General features: G+C 41.7%; 1 protein-coding gene and 2 pseudogenes across 1 annotated transcript; 1 reads left to right on the top strand and 2 right to left on the bottom strand.

The window, feature by feature from the left end:
* Positions 1-767: 767 nt before the first annotated feature.
* LOC120583999 (zinc finger protein 679-like) lies at positions 768-4,803 on the bottom strand. Its single transcript, XM_039839582.1, has 4 exons — positions 4,437-4,803; positions 2,349-2,475; positions 1,911-2,006; positions 768-1,329 (listed from the first exon to the last, which is right to left on the bottom strand). The coding sequence occupies exons 1-4, from the start codon at positions 4,449-4,451 to the stop codon at positions 1,217-1,219; spliced, it is 351 nt and encodes a 116-aa protein (XP_039695516.1). The 5' UTR covers positions 4,452-4,803; the 3' UTR covers positions 768-1,216.
* Positions 4,804-11,930: 7,127 nt separating this feature from the next.
* LOC120584051 (uncharacterized) lies at positions 11,931-12,049 on the top strand (annotated as a pseudogene).
* Positions 12,050-12,069: 20 nt separating this feature from the next.
* Positions 12,070-14,614, bottom strand: LOC120583994 (mitochondrial carrier homolog 2-like; annotated as a pseudogene).
* Positions 14,615-23,076: the final 8,462 nt, after the last annotated feature.

A 23,076-nucleotide genomic window follows, 5' to 3' on the forward strand; every position in this document is an offset into this window, starting at 1 on the left:
CTTACGTATAGTTGGATGAAATATAAATTAGTGCCAACCTTATGAAAAACAGTATGACATTTCTCACAAAATTAAAAATAAAAGTATCCTACGATGTAGCCATCTACTCTTGGGTACATATATCTAAAAGTCCTCAAAGAGCGAACTTCAAGAGACATCTTCACACCCACATACATTGCAGCATGAAAGCTTGTAATACTTGGAAGCAACCCAAATAGCCATGACAGATGAACAGATAAAGAAAATGTGTCATATACACTGGCATATTACAGAGCCCTGGAATAGAAACAGCTTATCCTCTGATACAACAGAAAAACCTTGAGGACATTTGTTAAGTGAAGCACATGAGTCACAAAGAGACAGATACTATGATTCCAGTTCTGTAAGTCATCTAATGTAGTCTACTCCATAGAAAAAAAAAGTAAAATGGTAGTAGCCAGGGGCTTGGGGTAAAAAGACGCGAGGAAATGGTGGTTTAATGGGTTTGGGGACAGTTATGCAAAGCAGAAATTTCTAGAGATCAGCTGCACAACAACTTAAACATACTTATGTGACTAGATTATGCAGTTACAGATGGTCCAGCTGTTAGATTTTTAGTCACATGTTTTTGCCAAAATTGAAAATAAAAAATAGCTAAAAGCAATAGTTGTAAAACACATCAAAAACTACCTTTAATTCAAACTGGTGTTTTTCTCACAAAGATATAAAATCTTCCATAAACATATGAATTTAAGGCTATCTCCATACTATTTAACTAAACAAGATACAATAACCACTGACTGAAAAGAAAAATAAAATATGAAAAATAAACAAGTCATGAAAGAAGTCAAGGGAAAATTATACCAAGAGGCCAAGAATCACTCATCTATAAAATGAACATCTGAGATTAAAGTACTCCATGATTAGGAGACATGCTGCGGAAGGCAGACTAAAAACCAAATGATTACTTTTTGCCTCAAACTGAAATTAAGGAAGCAAATACTTTCATCAATATGCTAACGTAAAAACTCGATAACTCACTTCTTCCCGGAGCGGTTCAAAGAGCACATCGTATCAGCACTTCAGAATCTAAAACCACAAAATGTAACACAGATCTAACTGGAGAGTGAACACATACAAGACACAGGTCCAGGCAGCTTTGGACTGAACAAGACAGAATGATTGGTATTAAGACGTCGGGTCACAGTGGAGACTTCTCTCTTTGGTGGGCAATATGCTAAGGCCCCTGTGGCATTAAGTTATTGATGAATTCGGTGAGGGAAACAGTCAGGGAACCTGGGGACATAGTCTTCGAGTTTCTAATGTTCGTTTGTACAAAGCAAAAGAACACTGTGAAGCGAAACAGAGAATGAGGTTTTCTCGATTCAGGAAGGTGCCTGTGATGAAATTTCTGAGACTGAACTTTGTAGGGTCGTGTTTGAAGCCTCCTTAGAAATAGAAATTATAAAGCAGAAAACATAAGCCATCTGTTCCCAGTGCCCCAGGGATTTCTGTACCAAATTCCAGGATTTCCACCACTTCCTTCACAAAGCCCTCACGTGTCACAAAAACGGAACTTAAAAAATGGCTTCCCCTAGAATTCCTCAGCACGTGTGGACTCTCCCAGGCCCCCGAGGCAACGGAAGAGCAGGCAGACCCTGCTGGAGCCCACAGGCCGAGGGGAGGACGCTGGCCCCACTGTGAGTGTGACGAAGATCATGGAGCAGGTGGAGTCCCTGGAGGATGTAGGACCATGGGACATGTGGGAGAGAACTTGTCCCTCTGAGACAGTGACAGAAAGAAACCTGGGCTTCTCATATCCTTCCCAGTGAGGCACAGATTCCCAACAGACATTTTAAGGTCTGGCTTCCTCCGTGACCTTAGCGAGGCCCTCGTACTTGTGTCGTCTGCTTCTGTTATTCGCCACCTACCTGCGTGGATGGACACTGTCTTTTTTCTCTTCACATCCCAGGCCTCCTTTATTGGCTCCAAGAAGATGACTAGGTCTGGCTTAGAGACAGCAAGACCTGTTTATTAGAAAAAGGAACATGAGTTTTGATGGAGATTCTACAATCCAGTATGTGCTCGGGGGGGAAGAGTGAACATCATAGAATGTTAGAATATTCTAGAAACTGATTCCCCAAACTACTGTTTTCTGACATCTTTACTAGACAAGTAAAGTGTTCAGATTCTGAGTTCCGTATCCAAGTACATCATGAAGACCCTTCCAAACTAGCAACCCTTAATTTATCCTTTGAAAGCAGAGACCCGAAACTCTACCGGATGAAGCAGAAGCTCCCAGGAGACGTACTGATGAAGGAAACGACCCTGAGGGTGGGGTAGGAATTCTGGAAGGAAGGTGTCCTCACCCAGGGAGAGGAGGCTCCTGTAGGTCTCCACCATCACGTCCATGTATAGTTTCTGCTGAGCTGGGTGCAGGCATGCCCACTCCTCCTGAGAGAAATTTATAGCCACATCCTTGAATGTCAACCGTCTCTGAAACAAAACACATTTACCAAGTGGCCATGGGCAGAGTTCATAACATGGCCAAAGATGAAAACAGAGTTAAGAAAACTAGTTGTGACCTAGGAGAGGATAAGGAACTAAACAGTGAAGTCATTGGCAGTAAGTTCTCCAGTGTATTTTCTAATTCTGAAAACAGAGATTGATATATGACCCACTAAACCTCTGAAGAGACTTTACCTTTTTGGGAGATAAATAACAAGTTTGCGTTTAACCAGTAACAGCAATATCTTGAAAATTTAGTACATAATAGATATCACTGTTTTTCATATATTAATTTATAATTCATTTATGTAATAATAGTGAGGACACTACTATTCTTCCTCTTTTATGAGAATATTTTACGAAAGTTCCAGTAAATGGTAGAGCTAAGGTTTTACTTTATCTCAATTTTTCAAAAAGAACACAGACCAATATGTAGAGACAACCTTCGTGAACATTCCCAACAGTTTCTGTAACTGAGAATAGAGACAACTTAAATAAGTTGAAAGAACAGCTCCAACAGTGTTAACTTCTTATACACACAGACATACATATGGAACTACGTACACGTTAAAAGTGACAGAATTTTCACATTACTGACATTCAGATTATTTTGTGAATCTCATAAATCAGTTTGTGGATGATCCTCTTTCTATTGTTTAAAAACAGAGAAAAACATACACAATAAAGTAAATTAGAGCTATTGTTTCTTAGTCTTTCACTTTGAAATTTAACACACTTGATCATATATCAACAATTCTTGTAAACTCTCTTGAAAATACAAAAATTGATGAATGAAGTACAGTATGTTTGTGACATGAGTGTGGAATATAATGAACCTTTATAGGAACAAGGACTGATTGATTGAAGCCTCTACTTTAGACCTCAATTATCTCGCTTTCTTTTTGCCCAGAGTGGAGGGAGAAAGGCAGTGAGACACCGTCTGCCATGTGGGCCACGAGGACGACGAGGACCACGAGTCCTGGGCCCATCGCCAAGCTTCTCAAGGTTCAACAGAGCCTATGAGTTGAAGATGAATGGAGGCTGTCATATTTTCCAAACATTTATCACAGGGGATGACTAAAACCACTAGATCTGCATCCAACAAGCACATAGGTAATTGCAGACCAAGGTTCAAATCCTTAGCTGTGGTGTTGAAAAATTCTCCACTGACTCAGAGATATGGCATGCAAAATTTGGGGAGAAAAAGAACGTCAAGACCTGGATAGAAGCAAATACTGAAAATAAATTTAGGCGACCAAGGAACAAGGAGGGACTCATCATCACTGCTGTGATGTTACTGGAAAAAATGAATTAATAAGCAAATCGTAATTTGAACGTGATCGTAAGACATTAGTTTTATGCAAATGTCAACCATCACAAAGCTCCTTTGTTGTGTAACTCTAAAATCTCATTTAAATAGTAAGTCTTTCTTCTCAATCTAGTGAGCAAGTCTCCTAATCATTCTAATTTTTTGGAATTTTCCTGAGCTACTCTGACCATGAATGCCATCCCAGTCAAACGTGCATGTTCTCAACCCCGTTGCTCAGTGCTGACGTGGCGCTAGAGGAACCTACAACACACACGCCCCTTCATCGCGACATCTGACCGGCCCCAGAGGGGTCGTGGCCATGACGCCTTCCCAGTTTGTTGTGACCAAGGGGATGTTTTCAGTAGCTGAGGGTCGTTAATTCCCGGTGAGAATTCTTCACGCCCTTAGGAGCCTGGATGGAGAGAAGCAGAGAAGGCTTGGGACAAGGTTCAAAAGTATTCTAAAAAGATGACCATGACACTCATAAAAAAAAAATACAAACAACAACAAAAATAAGTAGTTAAAAACAACCCCGCTAGACAAGAGCATCAGAGTAGAGAACTAAAGGCTGCAGGATGTAAATACATTGATTGCAGGAAAAAAACTAGACACAGCCTCTGACCCCAGATGAAACAATTACCTGAGAAGCTGCCATTTTGTCCTTGTCCTCACACACTGGGTTGTTTCCTTGGGGATGTTATGTGAAGAATCACCATCGAATCTTGAGAATTTGTCTTCAACGGTGTCAACACAGCCCCTTCATCTGCTCCCCACACACTCACAGGCAGAAGATCGTGAAACGCTGAAAAGACCACCCTCTCCTATCCGTTGTCACCGGAGAGTCAGAGACATTGAGCTCCTATGTGAAGAACGAACTGTGAGCTTTTCCTTCCGTCTTCCCTGCTCACCCCTCCCACAGACGTCCACGAATTCCCACAGCAGACAGCGAAGGCTGCTTTCCTGCTCCCCAAAACCCACCACAGCACCCTGTCACTGGCCCCTGACCAAAGCCTGCTCTCAACTCTCGCAAAGGAGTCCTGGAGCCCTCCTGCCCATCCTGGCCTCACTTTAGAATCACCTGGAACACCTCACTAACATAATGATGCTCCACCCAGGGCAATCTTCCCTTCTCTGCTGCCTGGAGCCCAGGTGACTTAAGTCTTAAAACTCCTCAGGTGATCTAGTAATGGTTCCCAGAAGGGAATCACTTAGCTTGAATGAACAGATCCCTGGGGGATCGGCCCGCTCTAAGTGGTGATGGACTGCAGGGGGCCATGAAATGGCATATTTAAGTCCTCCCCGGGGGTGCTGACCTCACCCTCCCACCTGTTTCCTGTAGCACTGGGCCACAGACATCAGACTTGCACCCCTGAGCCTTTGGGTGGTGCGAGGGGCGTGGCGGGAACTTCTAGAAGAACAGGCTCACCAGGTGAAATTCCTTCCCCTTTTCCAGAAAATCACAGCGAAATTGAAAACCTATAAAATGATGAACTCAGATTTTGGTACTAAAAATTCTGAGAAAGTCTTAGCTGATCGAATTAGTTCACCATAAATGGCTGGGGTCTGTGGGAACCGAGTTTCAGGTTGGTGTGGGCCATCCTTCCAAATTTTCAGAGAATGGACAAGAGGCACTTGAGGGAATCAGCTACTTTGTAGCTCCCAGATCACTAATTTGCCAAATCACACATAAAGGGAAAAAAGGTGTTGCATATTAGACTAACTACTGAAAGTAGGTTCTGTTATTGAGACTACCTTTTATTTAGGAAAAATGATTAACAGCTGGTTATGAGAAGTCTCCAAAACTTCAGAAGTTAATGACTATAAACGAGGAAGCGGTAATTAAAAAACGATTTATCTTAATAGATTTTTTAAAAAAAAAATGAATTAAAAGTAATTAGAATGAAAAAAGCAAATGCATTTTAGAAAATGAAATGCAACGCTTTTAATATACTTTATTAAGCATGCGGTGACAGACGCAGTCCTTTCAGATCCCAGGTCACCACCCTCAGACCATCCCAGGAAATGAGAAGGGACCCATGACGGACTGAGACCAGTCCCTCCCCTCCGGCTGCATGAGGGTGGCACGTCGAAGCCACCACCGGGTGATGCAAATAATCACACACCGCACAAGCCTCAGGAACTGGAGCTTGGCCATTCTCTTTCCCATCTGCATCACTGAAACAGTTCGACGCTTGTTAAATGAAATCGATTGTAAAGCCCAGGTCAGTAGCCACAACTCGGTCACCCGCATCCCATCAGCTCGCCGTCCACCAGGTCGGGGCTCCCCTTCCTCTCCTCTGCGGATTTCTGTCTGTGGATCTTTGTGACCCTCTCGTCCCTGTCTCTCTCCCCTGTTGTCCCTTCCTGCGTTCCCCGCTCTCCGCCCTGCTCTTTCTCTCCTTTTCCTCCTCCTTTCCCTGCACCTGCTCCCCGAACTCTTGAAACCCGTTTCCCCCTCAGTGGCTCTTTCTCCCGAATCTTTGGTTGCGCCCCATCACCACGTATTTTTTCCTGCCTTTCTCCCCATCCCTGTGCCTCGACTCACTGGCGCCCCCCGCTGGCTGAACTCTCAGGACGGCGTCTCCCGCGGCCGTCACCCCGCCGCTCGCGGTTCCCGCTCCGGCCCCCCCAGCTCTCCTCCGACGCCGTCCTGGTCGCCCTGACTCTGCTCATTGGGCACCCCCTCGGCTCCCCTCATCTCCCGGGAGCTCCCCGTCCCTCTCCACGCTCCATTTCCTTTCTCCTCTGCCCGCTTCCCCGAGTCACTCTCTCCGTCCGACCGTCGACAAGTCTCTCCCATGTGGTGTCATCTCTGAGGGCCCCGCCCTGACCGCCGGGCCCCCCGCGTGTCCAATCCCCTTGCCCCTCCTGCCGCTGTCCTGGCCTCCCCGTCGCGGTCCCCACTTCCACGAGGCCCCTCCCCGCGGAGCGTGTGGTGACCTCTTCCAGAGACACCTGCGATTTTCTCTCCTAAATCCCACCCCAAACAGTGTCCTAGGATTCGGGCCCCTTATTAAGTTGGGGGTAGGTCCGCAGAAGCCCGGGCTGGGAGGAAGCGGAGCTCCGTCCACCCACCGCGTCCTGAGGCAGCGCCTGGTCAGAGGTCAGGCCGGCGCAGGGACCCCTGGGAAGCCGAGGAAAGGGCCCGTGGGCGGGGCTTGGAGGGAGTCCGCGCCTGCGCACTGACCGCGAGGGAGGAGCGCGTAAAGGCTGGACCTGGCGGAGCAAGAGGTGCTCAGGCCAGGGAGAAACACGCATGCGCAGTGCCAGATGCAAAGCGAAACCGGCGTAGGGGCGGGATCCGGGCGGGATTGTGGCAGCATGTGACCGCCCCGACGCTTTCCTCTTAAGGTTTCTCATCCGCGTTTAGGTAAGGTGCCATGTCTTTACCGCATGGTGGAGCACAGTTGATCCCTCCATGTTTGAAGTCACTTATACCAGTTTTAGGATCAAAATTTAGAGTTATGCGAGCCAACTTGTGTTGGCATCTGAGCAAGGTTTCCGTAATCGCTGAAGCGTTCTTACCTAGGGAACGTACGAGGTGAAGGCCCTCAGAGGCAGGGGGGACTTGGTCACAAGGGCTTCTGGAGAAGTCCTGTCGGGAACTTACATTTACCTGTGAGTCTGAGCGGTTGTCCAGGGTGTACCTAGTGAGAGGGGCTAGCGTCAGTTCAAGGGAAGTTGGTTACAGAAAATGGATTCTGAGGCAGCAACATCATAGATTTGCTGAACTCTCAATACTACTGCTATATCACCTTTATTGCAACCGTCGTAATGCTCCAGTAGTTATAATCAGGAGAAAAGGCTACATCAATTATGGGGGAAAGAATCTCACATTGTTTGCGGGTTCAGTCCACAGGGAAATGGATTCCTAGTGATGTCATTTTTCTGCATTACCGACTAGTGCAGTTTGACACAACCTCCACTAAGGTGAGAGAGGTTCACGGCGGTGGAAAAACAAGTCGTTCATTACATATCAGTGTTAATACATCAAAAATCTTTCACCTTTATTAATGAATATGAGTTCGCACACACCTAAATAAAGCATTGCAAACCAACTCTGATCCATGGAGAAAAACATTATAAGCGTTTAAGATACATTGTTATAATTATCTAAGGGCTCTATTTCACAAGTTTTATGATGGATAATTTGTAAACATAGATGTACAATGATTTCATGCACTTTGGGATGAGTTATCTGTACTTTTTTCAGACATCTCTGAAGAATTCTTTATTTCAATCATATCAAATACTACTCATGACTCCAACTGTGGCTATTAAGACACATCACAATTTTAATGACCTTATGTTCCTTAGAGAGGAACTCGTAAAACTAGTTAAAATTCAGAATATTCCCATGTCTTACATTAATGCAAAGAACAATGAATGACCTGAACACCTACTTTATAATGACACACAGCAATGTTCTAAGTCAAGCATAAACATTTTTATTTTGATTTTCATCAACATTATACATCACAGTGCTCTAAATCTTCAAGGGAAAAGTAGATCAAAGTGAATCATACCTAATACACAAGGGTTCTCAGACCTTTGAAACAGAAACAAACCCGTGATTCATACACACTAGAAGTAAAAACATAGCATCAAGTGATTTGATAGTGTAATCACATATTTCCTTTTCAAAAAAATCTCAAGAACTGTCAATATAGACATATTTTAAGTAATTATACCTGTCCAGAAATCAATCCCCTTGATACTTTGAAGCATATTAACAAGTATGTTGTCTAAGTTTTTAAACTTTTGCTTAGTCTCTACAAGTATTCCGATTAAGAGTGATATCTGAAAAATGTTCTTGACTTACTACTTTCCACTGTAAATTCTCTAATATTTGATCTTCTATGAAATACTTCTCCCAAATTTTTACATCTCTAGTCACTTTGCAGCATGAATTCTGTGAGATTTTCTGACACATATAATTTGCACAAAGATCTTTCATCTTGTATTAGGAATGTAGAATTTCTCCCCAGGAAGCACTTGTAATATGGAGTGAGGCAGTAGATCCAGATACATTTCTCATAGCCTTAAGATTTCTATTATGTATTCTATCATGTTCAGTAAGAACACCGATTAAAGGCTTTACCACATTCTCTACATTTGTAAAGCCTCTCTCTAGGATGAATTCTCTCATGTTCAGTAAGATATGAACGCCGATGTATAATGAGATTTGAGCTTCGATCAAAGACACTCCCAAATATTTAATGGTTCTCTGGAAACTGACTTTTCTGATGTTTATTAAGATTTGACTCTTGGTTCAGATTCATTGAACTGATAACTTCTGTCTCCATTACATGTACTCTTGATGCAGGACAGGGAAAATTTCCCTGGGTGGGGGCGGGGGTCGGGGGAGGGAGGAGAGACCAAGCCCTGCACCATGAGAAGAGGGTCCTTTGGCGGAGAGTGTGGATAGAATTCGACACGCATTCCAAAGTTAGAGTCAAAAGGAAAATCTATTACAAAAGGGGTAACACTCCACAGAGTATGATCTCCTCTCAGGGGCGGAGAGGACAGTGAGAGAGACAGAGTAAAGGTGCTGAGTGAGACCCTGAGTGTTCCGGGAATTTGGTTTATGTATCATTCTTTAGAACCTGTGAGTTATATTTTAAAAGACTTTGTCAACCCATTTCCTTTGATATGGATATACAATGAGGAAGGGGATTATATAGAGTGAAAAGGTAAGAATATGCAGAGTGAAAGGCCTGCTGGCAGTTCCTAGCCTTTAGTCCATAGGTTCCCCACGTTTTAGCCACAGGGAATGACTCTAGGTTCCCGTTTCCGTTTCCCCTTCACAGGAGTGGGGAATGGGCTGTTAGCAATCACAGCAGAAACCTTCCTTTGTTCTGAAGGTGGCCTCCCCACTGGCCGCAGGGCTGATCAACACATTGCAGTTTCTGAATGTAGCCTGATTAACATTTTTAATTCTCTTGCCCCCTCCCTACATTACTCTGGTCACGGCTGAAGGCAGAAAGGCCTTTACATTAAATATATAAAGTTGTTCCAAATTACATGATACTTGCTGATCCATAATGCTTGTATGAATACCCTGCTATGTTCATAGACATTATAGAATTTGGAACACAGTGGGACTATTTCTCCATGGAAGGATAATGAATCCTGGTTAAGGGATTCTATCACTGTTAGAATTCATCACCGTTAGAATATCTATCTTCATGTTTAAATATCTCTGATTTTTAGAAACATTTCAATGAATATTTAATCCAGTCCTACATTTGAAATGATTCAAATGATCATTCACACCAGGATTAGGAAACTTCCCAAATATTCCACGTATCATTACAGAAAACATTTATCTTTAGAATATTGTTTTCAATCTTTACATTCAGAAACCTATATGGTTTTGTAAACATAATGCCTTAGAGGGATGGTTTCTCCAAGATGTGTTGTATCTTTGATCTCTAATGGCAACAGAGAATTTATGAGAAATTGTCCCAGTTTGGTGATGTCCCTCATAACATCCTTTCTGCACTTCACACCCCCCGCCCTTCCCAGTCTCTATTAAGTGTAAATTCTCAATGCACCGCATTCCGCATCATACCAGTAACACTTTGTGGAATGAGTCTTCTATGCCTGGCTTTGGCCATAAACATGGGTGTTTTCAGAAGACATGGCTGAAAGATACCAAATAAATTATCACTCTACTACACTGAGGTAAACATACTTTAAATTCTAAAGCATGAATTTAATACTGATTACAGAACTTAGCAAGATGGCAAAATAGTAAGCACCAAACCTTCACTCCTACATGAGACATGAATTTAGCCACAAGTACTAACTCAACTGCCTTGCTGAGTACTCCAGAAACCAGCTGAGAGTTTACAGCATGCACAGGATAGAAAAAAAGAAAGAAAAAAGCAAAGGTCAAACCAAAGAGCAAAGAAAAGTTGCTTATATAGCTGTTGGACCCCCAGGACACCATGGCAATACTGTGGGAAAAAACCCAATCCCCAGTTTTGTCTCAGATGAGAAACAGATGATTGTCCCCTGTCTTCAATGATCTGGCTTTTTTGCAGTTGCCTGAGGAACTCATTTATCCTTTGCATGACAATGAGCACTGAGGGAACGGCAGTACACTGTGAGTGTCTTGTGGTGGCCGCTAAGGAAAAAGGTAATTAATTATTCAACCACCAGAAAGAATGTAGTACTAAAGACAGACATCAAGGATAGGAAGATATATGGGCTCTAAAACAGAAAGAGAAAACTTTTTAAACTGATAAATTACACACAAAATACAGAGAATACACATCCCAGATCCGGTCTGACAGGTCTTAGAACTTCTTGCGCAACTGCCTGTTATTTATTTTCTCCAGTACGAGGCAAGTTCATAAAGCCTGGGATGGTGGCTGCTTCTTCCAAATCTTAAAAAACATCATAAGGCATGTAAAGAAACAAAAGAATAAGGTATAATTAGATGAATAAAATAAATCTCCAAAAGTCAGCCATAAACTAATGGAAAGCTATTAATTACCAGACCAAGAACTCAAAATACAGTGTCATAACTTTAAAATACATTACCCCCATGGAAAACACAATAGAATACCTACACCAGATATTCAAAAGAAAAATTGAGAAAAAAATCAATGTATGTCACTACCAAAATGAAAAATTAAAAAAAAAAAAAAAGAGGGAAAAAAGTGGGATAAAATAGCTACAAAAAATGCTGAAAACAATTTTGAATTATAGACCCTCCCCCTCAGAAATTACTTTTAATGAAAACACATGAAACTCTCCCAAAGAACATAAGTTGGCTAAATAGATTAAAATAGAAATCCAACAACCTTCTGTCTACGAGACTCACTTTAAATGTGAAGACCTACTGAATGTAACTAAAAATATGGAAAAGGTATCTCATGGAAAAGATAGCCAATAAAGTACATGGGTGGCCATATTAATACCGGACAAATTCACATTACTGTCAAAGTGTCACAACACAGGACATTTTATAAAGGGGTGAATTCAACAGAAGCTATAAAAGGTATAAATATGTAAAAACTTATTCACCAAAAACAGTATGTCCCGCAAAAAATTACAAACAGAACTACCGCATGACTCAGAAATTACAATTTGGGGCATTTATTCAAAAAATACGAAAACATTTGTCTGCGGCCATGCCACCCTGAACGTGCCCGATCTTGTCTGATCTTGGAAGCTAAGCAGGGTCGGGCCTGGTTAGTACTTGGATGAGAGACCACCTAGGAAGACCAGGTGCTGTAGGTATTAAAAAAAATAATAAAAAATAAAAATAAAGCGTGCCACACTGTATAGAAATCAACATTCTTGCTCATTAACTGTGCATCTGGAACTATAGAAATGTCACTGTCCCTGTCCCACATCTTCAAATTAACATTCTCATGTCACAACAATAAGGAGATCTTCCGGAAAAACAAGCTATTTCCTCGGCTCATATTTCCCTTTTTGTAGCATGCACCAGCAGTCTATCCAAGAAGTATATACTGGGGAGTAAGGAGGGCTTCCGCCAGCAAGCCCACAGTTGTTGACAGCCACGAGATTAGAGACAAGCACAAAGGGATAGGTCAACATACTGGCAAAAAAATCCTGTAACAGCCCGGGAATAACTTTTTATTTCATTTACGGTGGATAGGTATCGATGAGGTAGGCCAATGACCTACAGAGCCACAAAAAAATGATGTCACCTAGTAGGCAAGGAATAAGACCCACAAAAAACCCAGTATGCCCTCTTCCCAATATATAGTTACTATGAAGTCAGAAAGTCCACAGAACTATGATCAACAAATTGAACCGTAGATCGCAGACTGATCACGTGGAAGGGATGTGTGATGAGGGCAGCGGCAGGAGCATTGTCTCACGTGATGTCTCCTTGATAATTTGGTGGAGGAAGGATGAGACGTCTTTCTGTACATTTCCAGCTCCTAACTCAACCTTCTCACTCTCCTGGTAATGCTGTAAAACTTGACCGCAGTTCCAAGGACTCCTGAACACAGTCTTAGAGTTAAGCCTGTGAACAAACCACACTTCCCAAAGATGCTCGCTATGTGCTGAGTATAACAAGAGAGACCAGGAAGCTAACAAACTTGCCGCCCAAATATATACCGTCCTATTGTTGGAGGAAGAGGCTCACATCCCACCTGGATGAGCACCTTCATGTACGTGAGAGGCTGGGACAGGACAGGATGGTGAGACTCGAGTTACTCTTTCTGTTTGCTGTCACTTGACAAGACCCTGCACCTCCTCGATATTGTCGTCTGTTTAAAGATCCCTCCCTGACCATGGTACCCTCTCAGTTGTCTAATCCTCTGTCATTCTACAGTAGGGGTTACATTAGGACCCTTCCCCAGAGCCACTAAAAGGAAAAACTGCCTTGAACAATAGGTTAGACGTGGTGAAGCTTGTTGTGGTTTAAAATATCCTGTTAAAGTGGAAAGGAAAAAGATAGGGTAAGTCCTCAACATAGGAATGCGCAAAATGACAGCGGTGTGACCCAGAATTCACCTTTGCTTCATTACGCGATCATTATATTAGCATTGCGGTCAAGGCTGTGCCCAGCATGCATCTGACGCCATGACAGTTCCGAAAAGCCCAAACATGGCAAGCTTCTCCCAGATTCTGGAAGAAAACTGTTGCGGTTCCTGTGAATTGGGTAGGAGAGAATGAACACAGAAGACAGACAGGGTAAAAGACTGTCAGCGTTTTATTTTTAAAGGCTGGAACCTGGCTTCTGTCCCTATCTTACTTCCAGTGTCCTAATCTTAGCCTCATTCTTTGAGTTCCTTGTCCCTGCACCGATCGTTCTTGTTCTGCTTGTCCCCGAGGAAGGCCAGTGCGTGCATCTGACTCTTCAGCCCCTTCCCGTGTGCAGGGTGGGGGCGCCTTGGCTTGCGTGCAACCCTTAGGGCAAATACCCGGGGTAAGCACAAACAAGGTCCGTGGGAGCGGCTGTGTGCAGCTCGCTCTTCCCAGCCGATGTCTTCATACGTGCCAGGGAATAAAGGCCCAACTCTCTTAACTCCTTCAAAAACACTTTCTTTCCATAAAGGGATCGCCCCCCAAAACACGAATGTTCCACATTTTAGTTAGATTAATGATTAAAATCCCGAAACCCACAAGAACAGGGGTAGCTCTGCCTTGAGTCTGACCGCTCTCCGTCTGAGAGTAGGCGCCCGTCTACAATTCCATCCTGACCGGAAGCCAAGAACCGAGGTCTAGGAGGGCCAAGGCTCCCCAGAACCGGTAACAAGTCTGTCTCACTTTCTCGTGATCCCCTCGCCCCTCCTGCCGCTGTCCTGGCCTCCCCGTCACCTCCCCGCTTCCCTGAGGCCCCTCCCCGCGCGAGTGCCTGGTGACTTCTTCCGGCGACACCTGCGTTCTTCCCTCCTAAATCCCCCCCACCCCGAACAGTGTGCGCCTCTTGGGATTCGGGCCCCTTACTACATTGGGGACGGAAGGGAGTCCGCAGAAGCCCTGGCCCGGGAGGAAGCGGGGTTCCCTCCGCCGAGGGCGGCGGGGCCGGGACAGGGGCGCCGCGGGTCCGAACCCCGCTCCCGGGTCCATCTCCCCAGGCCGCACGCGGCGCGTGGTTTTGAGCAGGAAACGATTCGAAGGCGGATGGACCCCAGGCGGAACCGCCTCAGTTTACCCGGAAGGACCGCGGACCCTGCACCCGCAGCGAGGAGTTAGGGACGCGGACGCCTCCCTTAGGCGCCGGACTCACTGCTGCAGGACGCGCGGGTGCGGGGACTTCCCCGTCCGTAGCGACCCCGGAAAATCGCGACAGCCAAGGACACCTTCCCTCCGCTTTAGCGCTTCAGGTCTGCAAGCAACTCCGCGTGGGCGTGGCCGGAAACCCAGGCCATAGGCGGGGCCTGGGCCGAGCGCTTCCGGGAAGGGGCGCGGCCTGAATACCGACCAGGCCTGGTTTTCTTGCAGGATGGTGGGGCGGTACCCACCGGGAGTGGGGATCATTGCATGGGCGGAACCCGGGCCCCCATTCCCCCTGATTCGCGTTACTTTTCACTTACCTAATATTTGGTAAAGCCTGAACATTATTGTTCATTAAATTTGTAAGATTTCTTTCCAAAATTAATATGATGCCGATCCCCCAAGGATTGAATTTTTGATACGATCTTTGTCTCACACGTGATATTTTCAAGGTTTCTCTTAGATATGTAATTACTGATGTTTAATGATGTTTGACTCTTAGTTATATATGTAGCCCACTCCATAATACTTTAAGGTCTCCCCAGAAGAACTCTCTGATAATTAGAGGAGAGTGATCCTGCCTAGGTTTTTTTCTAATATCTATAACTGTAATATTTGCTTATCGATGAAAAGTAGATCAGAACTTTCCCGTCTGTATTGCAAATGTTGGTTTTGATAGGACAAATTTTTCCAGTTGTGAAAACTAGGCATCTATTTTGATAGATGCCTTCACTTGATTAACATTTATAGTTTGCATCCTCAGTTTTAATCTCTATGGTTCACCCTGATGTAACTGAAAACTTATTGCAATCCTTTTGTCAAATTATTCCATGCATTTCTTTCCTGAACATACTTTTTATGAACTACAATGTTAGGAACCAATTTGTGGATCTTTGGAAGGTAGATTATGTAGATCATACAGTATTATATAATATTACCAACAAGCCACGTTGGCATGAAAGAGATTTCAACGTGGACTTCCATGTTCGAAAGCAAATAAATACATGGCCTGTGGAACTTTTTATCAAACTCAGAATAGTTTGGAAAAATCCAAAATTCGTTTTATTTATGAAGACTTTTCTTCCCTGTAAAATTGACAAAGGAGTAAAATAAATATATTCATAAGAAGAAAAAGAATTTCCTCTGTTACTGGAAATTTTTAACATATCTCCCTGTAATGTCATTATAAAACAGATGCAAATTATTAGATTATAAAAGATGTCAACATATTGAAGGCTTCACAAATTTGAAAACAGGAACTAGTTTGACCTTATTAAACTGTATATCACAAAACTGAGATATTCATTTTTAAGCAAAAATGAAACAATATTTACCACTCGAATTTTTAAATCTGGACTTCAGTAGAGAGAGACTTTATACAAAAGATTATTTCTGTAGAGAGAATCCTCTGAGTACAAGAGTTCCAAAGCTCTCAAGAGTCAGACAGAAAGGAGATTTTCTTTTATAAGGGGTCAAAACAACAAGAAAAAACAAAACATAAGCAGACATAAAGAACATATTGACGAGTGCCAAAGGTGAGGAAGTGGAGAATAAAAATTTTAAAAAGTAGAATTAAATGTATTAAAAAAATAGGGGAAATAAAAACTTTAAACACAGCTACCTGGTGGAAGCGAAGGGAGTAAAGCATTCAAGGTACTCATCACGGTTAAAATGTTGAAAATACTAACTTACGTACACTCTCATGGATGAATGTAATTAAATAATATCTTTAAATATAAAGGTAGTACAAAAAAAATCCCAAAACAACAACAAAAAAAATAGAAAAAAAACCCCACAAAATAAAAGCAGGGGGAAAAAAACTGAATAGTATTAAAACTGGAGTACCTATATCAAGATCAAAATAGATTAGCAAACAAATACTATGACTAGGGATGGTGAAACCTATTTCATAATCATGAAGAAATAAATTCACCATGAAGACATGTTCATCATAATCTATGGCCCCAACTTCAAAACCCTTAGGAAAAAAAAGATAGGGTTGCAATAAAGAAAACCCCAATGCACAAATATTTTGAGAGATTTTCATGGACATTTGTCAATAACAGAACAAGTAGACAGAAAATGAATACCTAGAAAGTTTCTATCAATGCTATCAATCAATGAGATTGACCAAATTGACATTTTTTGAACTATAATACAAAAACATACATATGGGTCTCTGCCCTTGATCCTGACCACTCCAAAAATGCTTGTAATTTCCTAAGTGATGTGAACACCAGGAGCATCTTTTATTGTATAGAGGTAACTCTGGGTGGCTTCATGATGGAACCTCGTGACAAGAAAGACCACACCATGATTAGAAGTTGGAAACTTTCAGCTCCACCCTCACAGTCAATGGGGAAGGACTGGAGATGTTACTTATCGATCATGCCTACAGGAAGAAGCCACCATAAAATCCCAATAGTAGAGGGTTCAGAGACTTCCAGGTGAGTGAAACATCCACACCAAGAAAATGACACATTGCAATTCACAAAAACTGAAGCTCCTGTCCTTGGCACCCTACCAGACCTGGCCCTATGTATGTGATCATCTGACTGTTCATCTGTATCGTCATACTCTTCAACTGGAAATCTGTGAGATGCCATAGCAAATGACATTGATGAAACCTTTGATCTATCCCTGCTGGGCCAAAAGCACAGATAACTGCCTGCATTTCCCAGTGGCATCTTTGTTGGAGGCGAGAGGGGCAGCCTTTGGCACTGAGCCCTTAACCTATGAAAGCTGATGCCATCTCTGGGGTGATAGCATTATAATTGCATTAAGTGGTAGGACACCCAGCTGCTGTTCTAGAATATTTCCTGGTATATGGTGGGGGGGGACCTCCAAACACCTGGTGACCAGAAGTGTCAGAAGTGAAGTGTTCTCGGTGAGGGTGGTAGTAGTATGATAGTAAAAGGGACACATAGGGAAAAAACACACAGTAGGGAACAGCTGGATTTTAAGAACACTCCACCTACCATGAAAATTATACACAATCTATAAATAAATGTACATAGCACTCTACCAAGACAAACCATATTTGGGGCCATCAAACAAGGCTCGATAAATTTGAAAACAATCACACAAACTATGTCTGTGACTGCAATGAAATTAAGAGAAATCAATAACAGAAAAAGCTCTTGGAAGTCCTCAAATATTTGTTAAAATAATAATGTACTTGTGAACCAAAACAATATTTCGTAAAGATCTATGCACTCCAATATTCATGGCAGCACAATTCACAATAGCCAAGATATGGAAGCAACCTAAATGCCCATCAACAGACTGGATAAAAAAAATTATGGTTCATATATATGATGAAATATTACTCAGCCATTTAAAAAAATGAAATCCTACCAGTTGCAATAACATGGATGGACTTAGAGGTTATTATGCTGAGTGAAATAAGTCAGAGAAAGATAAATATCATATGATTTCACTCGTATATGGGGTATCTAAGGAACAAAAAGAACAAACTAATCAAAAATAGACTAACAAATATAGTGGACAATTTGATGATGGACAGAGGGGAGAGAGTTTGGGGGGCTGGGAGAATGGGGTTAAGGGTTAAAGAAGTACAAATTAGTAGCTGATGGATGGTAATGGGGATGGGGAGCACGGCAGAAGGAATGCAATTAGCATTAATATGATGGCTAGGGCCAGGGGAGGGAGGGAGCCATTGGGGGGATCATTTTATGAACTATAAAGATGTCTAACCTATGTACTGTATACTTAAAACTAATTTACATAAATAAATTTTAAAAAATAATGTACTGTGACTAACCCGAGGACAATAAATTAGGATGGAAACAAAAATGTAACCTGAATTCAATGAAGATGAAAACAGAACATATTCACATTAAAAATTTGCTACTAAAGCAGAAATAAAAAAACAGAACCCTTCAAAAACTGATAGCTAGGTAAACAAAAACTTATAAGCCCAAGAGTTCTCTATTTTTATTTTTTGGTTGCTTCGGTTTTCTGACGTCATTGTGAACTTCATTTCTGTAAAAGGAAGTCGGTTGAAAACAGATCATCGCTTCTAAGGCTTCCTTAGGTGAAGGCAGCTTGGTGAATGAGGGCAAGGTGCTTGAGGTCACTAACAAACATTTGATTAGGATAAAACAGTTGAAAATGTTGAAACAGAGAACACATAGTCCACGGTGGGGATTTAGACAATGCCCAATGGCACATTGCTCATTTATGTTGTGAAGTACCCTACAGAGGTGGGATGAAATTGTACTGGAACAAGGAACAGGATTCATTCAGGATCGTGAAAACATTCTTAACTTTTATTCAATAAAATGTGAGCCCTAACACATATTCCCAATGAATCTGGCAAAAGGTAATGCCAGGATTTCAGGGAGAACCATACAAAAGCACATACTATCTGGTTCTTTCGATTACAACATATATTCTGATGTCTAGTGAATCGAGAGGCCTGGATAAAGGCTCTGCTCCATGCATTTACATGATTTGTCTTCACTGTGGAGTCTCCATTTTCACATAATACCTGAACCCTAATGGCTCTGCCACACTCACTGCAACTGTAAGGAATCGCTCTAAGGCTTCTAAATAACCTGATGTGTAGTCAGGTGTAAACGCACATTGAAGTCTTTGCCACACTCATTACATTTTAAGTTTCTCTCCGGTATGGATTCTCTGATGTTTAGATAGGCTTGTGTGCCAAGTGAAGGCTTTGCCACACTGATTACATTGGTAAGGTTTCTCTCCTGTATGGATTCTCCGATGACTCACGAGGTGAGATTTGTTGCGGAAGACCCTGCCACAGTCATTACATTTGTAAGGCTTTGCTCCACTATGGATAACCTGATGTCTAGTCAGGTTTGAATGCCAGTTAAAGGCTTTGCCACACTCGTGACATCTGTAAGGTTTCTCTCCGGTATGGATTTTCTGATGCTCAGTAAGGGTTAATTTCTGACTAAAGACCTTGCCACACTCACTACACTTGTAAGGTCTTTCTCCGGTATGAAGGCTTCGATGACGTGCATGGTTTGCTTTGGTACTGAAAACCTTGCCACACTCCTTACATTTGTGGGGAGTCTCGCCCGTATGGATCAACTGATGGCTCGTGAGGGTAGAACGCGCACTAAAGACCTTGCCACATTCGTTACATTTGTATGGTTTCTCTCCAAAATGGATTCTTAGATGACTTTCGAGGTGTGATTTGTTATGGAAAACCTTGTCACACTCATTACATTTGTGAGGTCTCTTTCTAGTATGCTCATTACATTTGTAAGAAAGCTCTCCAGTATGGATTTTCTGATGCCTTGTAAGGTGTGATTTCTTATAAAAAAGCTTGCCACACTCATTACATTTGTAAGGTCTCTTTCCAGTATGGACCAACTGATGGTAAGTGAGGCTTGCACGCACAGTAAAGGCTTTGCCACACTCACTACATTCGTAAGGTTTCTCCCCCTTATGGATTCCCTCATGTCTAGTGAGGCTTGAAAGCACACGAAACAATTTGCCACACTCAGAACATTTGTAGGAAGTCTTCCTGCATGCTTTCGGATCTCTGGGCACTGCTGAAGGAGGCCTAGAATCATTCCCATACGTCGTAGAAACATTGGCTTTGACACTAGGAAAATCTCTTTGAAGTGGATAAATGGAGGCAGTATTGTTGATAGACTTCTTGGCTGGATCACACTCATCAATTTTCCCTTCACTTTGAGATACCTCCACATCAGCCCAATGTGACTGACACCTTAGTCCGAGCCTGTACTCACCAGACTCGTTTTCTGCATGCTCTCTACCATGTTGACCTCTTCTGTCAGTGAGATGTTTCTTCTGAGTTATAGGCATTTCTTTGTGGTTCCTTTCATCGTCTCTCTGCTGATGAGCAAAGTCAGGCATATGTTCCCAGATTTCTCCAAAGTAAAAGTCTTTGATTATATGGCTTTCACATCTTCCAAACATCGCTGTTTGGAATACTCCTCCTATATTACTGTTTTTTGTTGGTTTTAATTTCTTCTTCACATATGGAGGCCAGATATCTACTAGAAATTGAAAAAACAAACAAACAAAAAAACACCATAGTTATCCTATTAGTTTCTAAATAAATGTTTCATGCTGAAATCTAATATTATACCAAAAGTGAAGTTAAACTAAACACAGTTATGACCCTCAACCTTCTAATATAATAAAGAAACAGGATTCTTTACCAATGAAATAGTGGTCACACAGAATTCAAATTGCTTTTAAGGTAGCCTAGTTTCAAATACCCTATGATGAAAACAGTCATGTCGTGCAACCTTATGTTAGCTTCAAAAAGTGTATTTTTTCACCCTGACTCCAAAACATATACCAGCTGTCAGTAACCATTTCGCTATCTCATAACTGAGGAAAACCTTACGTTATACTTATTTTTTACATATATAGCAGATATAAATGTATGCTGAAATATAAACAATATATTGTAATGGTAAATAATCCAAACCAGTGTTATCTAAAGAATAATCTAACAACAGGGCAGTCTAAAATTGTACGACAAACATAGCATTGAAAAAATAAAAACAGTAAAACATTTTCTAAAAAGCTAAATACTTTTCTAAATATCTGTTATAAAACTATCTGTACCCACTAAGAACAGCATTTTATAACATCAACAAATGGTGCATGTCAGGTATACTGCATAACACATGCCAAAAGACTATCGTGTCTGTTTATCAAAATAAAAGTTTATCGAAAAAAATTCCAGAAACCCATGATAAGACCAGCAGTAAATAACAGGCAACCATATAACAGAAAGTTAACTCTCTCAAACTCTAAACATTTCCCCCTTAAAAATGAAGAAATTCTATTCTAGAAAGAGCACAAATATGAGAACAGGACACTACGTGGAAATCACTGATGTCCAAAGTATCAGGTCAGGAAAATACATAACGTTAAAACAAAGAATAGTAGAAAGAAGTCGAAACTTACCGTTGGGGTTTTATGACTACTAGATAACAGTCGATCCAAAGTGTGATTACTTATGTACGTGGGGCCATTTAGTCATTCAGTACATTGGCCCACAATATATGTAATACGGAGTCTGTGCTTTCAACATTCATTAAGGTGAGGAAACATGTTACAAAATAAAAATATACATGACAGATGCAGGCAAAAGGATATCTAATAATGAAGATGCCACGGAGTCGATACAGCTTTTTAAACAAAAGTAACCTTTGAGTTTTCAGTAGAAAACATGTAATGTCCTAAGCCATCTAAGAGCGCTAATGTGTTTTTAAAAACCTTGTGGGGAAATTACCAACATACTTGGAAATAATGGCAACAGACTGATGTGGTTTATGTACATAACCCTCATGTACATAGAAAGTGACAGAAACAGATTGGAACCTGGACCTAGAGACTCAGATGACATGTTCTGAACCATGACCGCACAACCAGGCAGTACAGATCACAGAGGCTTACAATAAATACCAGGAGCTTAGAAAGAAATCGTTTCAACAGCTAAGTTGTGTCGCTTGACAGCGTTGCCTAGGCATCCATCTTGGAAATGGTTTTTGAGCGTTCACCTACCAAAGTTGAATCGTAAAGTAAAATATCTGAACACACATGTAATTTGTAAGGAGATAAAACGACTAATCAAAAACCATTCAACAAAATGGTCAGATAACTTCACCGCAAAATTCAAACCAACGTTTAAAAAGAATTAACACCAGTCTTCTTCAAACACTTCCAGAAAACTTGAAGACGGAGGAACCCTTCCAAATGCATCCTAGGAGGCCAGAGTTATCCTAATAGCCAAGCGAGACAAAGACAATACAGAATAACCATGGACCAATATCTCTGATAAATGCTGATGAAAAAATGATCAATGAAACCATAAACAAACTTACACAACACACTGAATAAATAATCCAACATGACTAAGAGGGATATGTTCAAGGAAAGCAAAAATGGTTCAACATATGAAAACCATTAAATGTGATAGAGCACAGTAAAAGAATAAAAACAAAAAAAAAACCACAGGTCACCTCAATAGATGCAGCAAAAGCATTATTAACCTTTTGTGATAAGAAACATTCACTGTGCTAAGAATGAAAATTGAGTCCCTCGACATAAACGAGGACCTCTATAACAAGTTCCCAGCTAACATCAAGCTGCTGAAAGGCCTTTCCTCTACCCACAGGAACAAGACAGGATGCCTACCCGCAATGTTCCTACAAAAAATAGTACTGGAAGTTCTAAACAAAACAAACGGGCAAGAAAAAGAAATAAAAGTTGCAAGATAGGAAATCACGATGCAAATATCAATTTGTGTTCTATACATTAACGAAGAACAACCGAAAAGAACATTGCCTCCACAATCTATCATAATGCCATCAAAATAAAATACTTAGGCGTAACCTGATGCAAACTGGGAAGGTTTGGAAACGATCATCAAAAAGCAATGCTGATAAAATTTAAAGAAGATGCAAAAAAATGCAAAGATATCCCAAGTTTATGGATTGGTAGGTTATATTGCCAAGGTGTCAAGAGCAGCTAAAGCGATCAACAGATTCAGTGCAATTCTAAGGAAATCTACAATAGTGTTTTTT

Source organism: Pteropus medius, unplaced genomic scaffold (genome assembly GCF_902729225.1).
Source record: "Pteropus medius unplaced genomic scaffold, Ma_sr-lr_union100, whole genome shotgun sequence".
Lineage (NCBI taxonomy): Eukaryota > Metazoa > Chordata > Mammalia > Chiroptera > Pteropodidae > Pteropus > Pteropus medius.

Coding starts and splice junctions, on each gene's coding strand:
- LOC120583999 (XM_039839582.1), bottom strand. Junction 2,007..2,348: donor CAGGAGCCTCCTCTCCCTGG/GTGAGGACACCT, acceptor TCTAATAAACAG/GTCTTGCTGTCTCTAAGCCA. Junction 1,330..1,910: donor GACAGTGTCCATCCACGCAG/GTAGGTGGCGAA, acceptor TTCGCTTCACAG/TGTTCTTTTGCTTTGTACAA.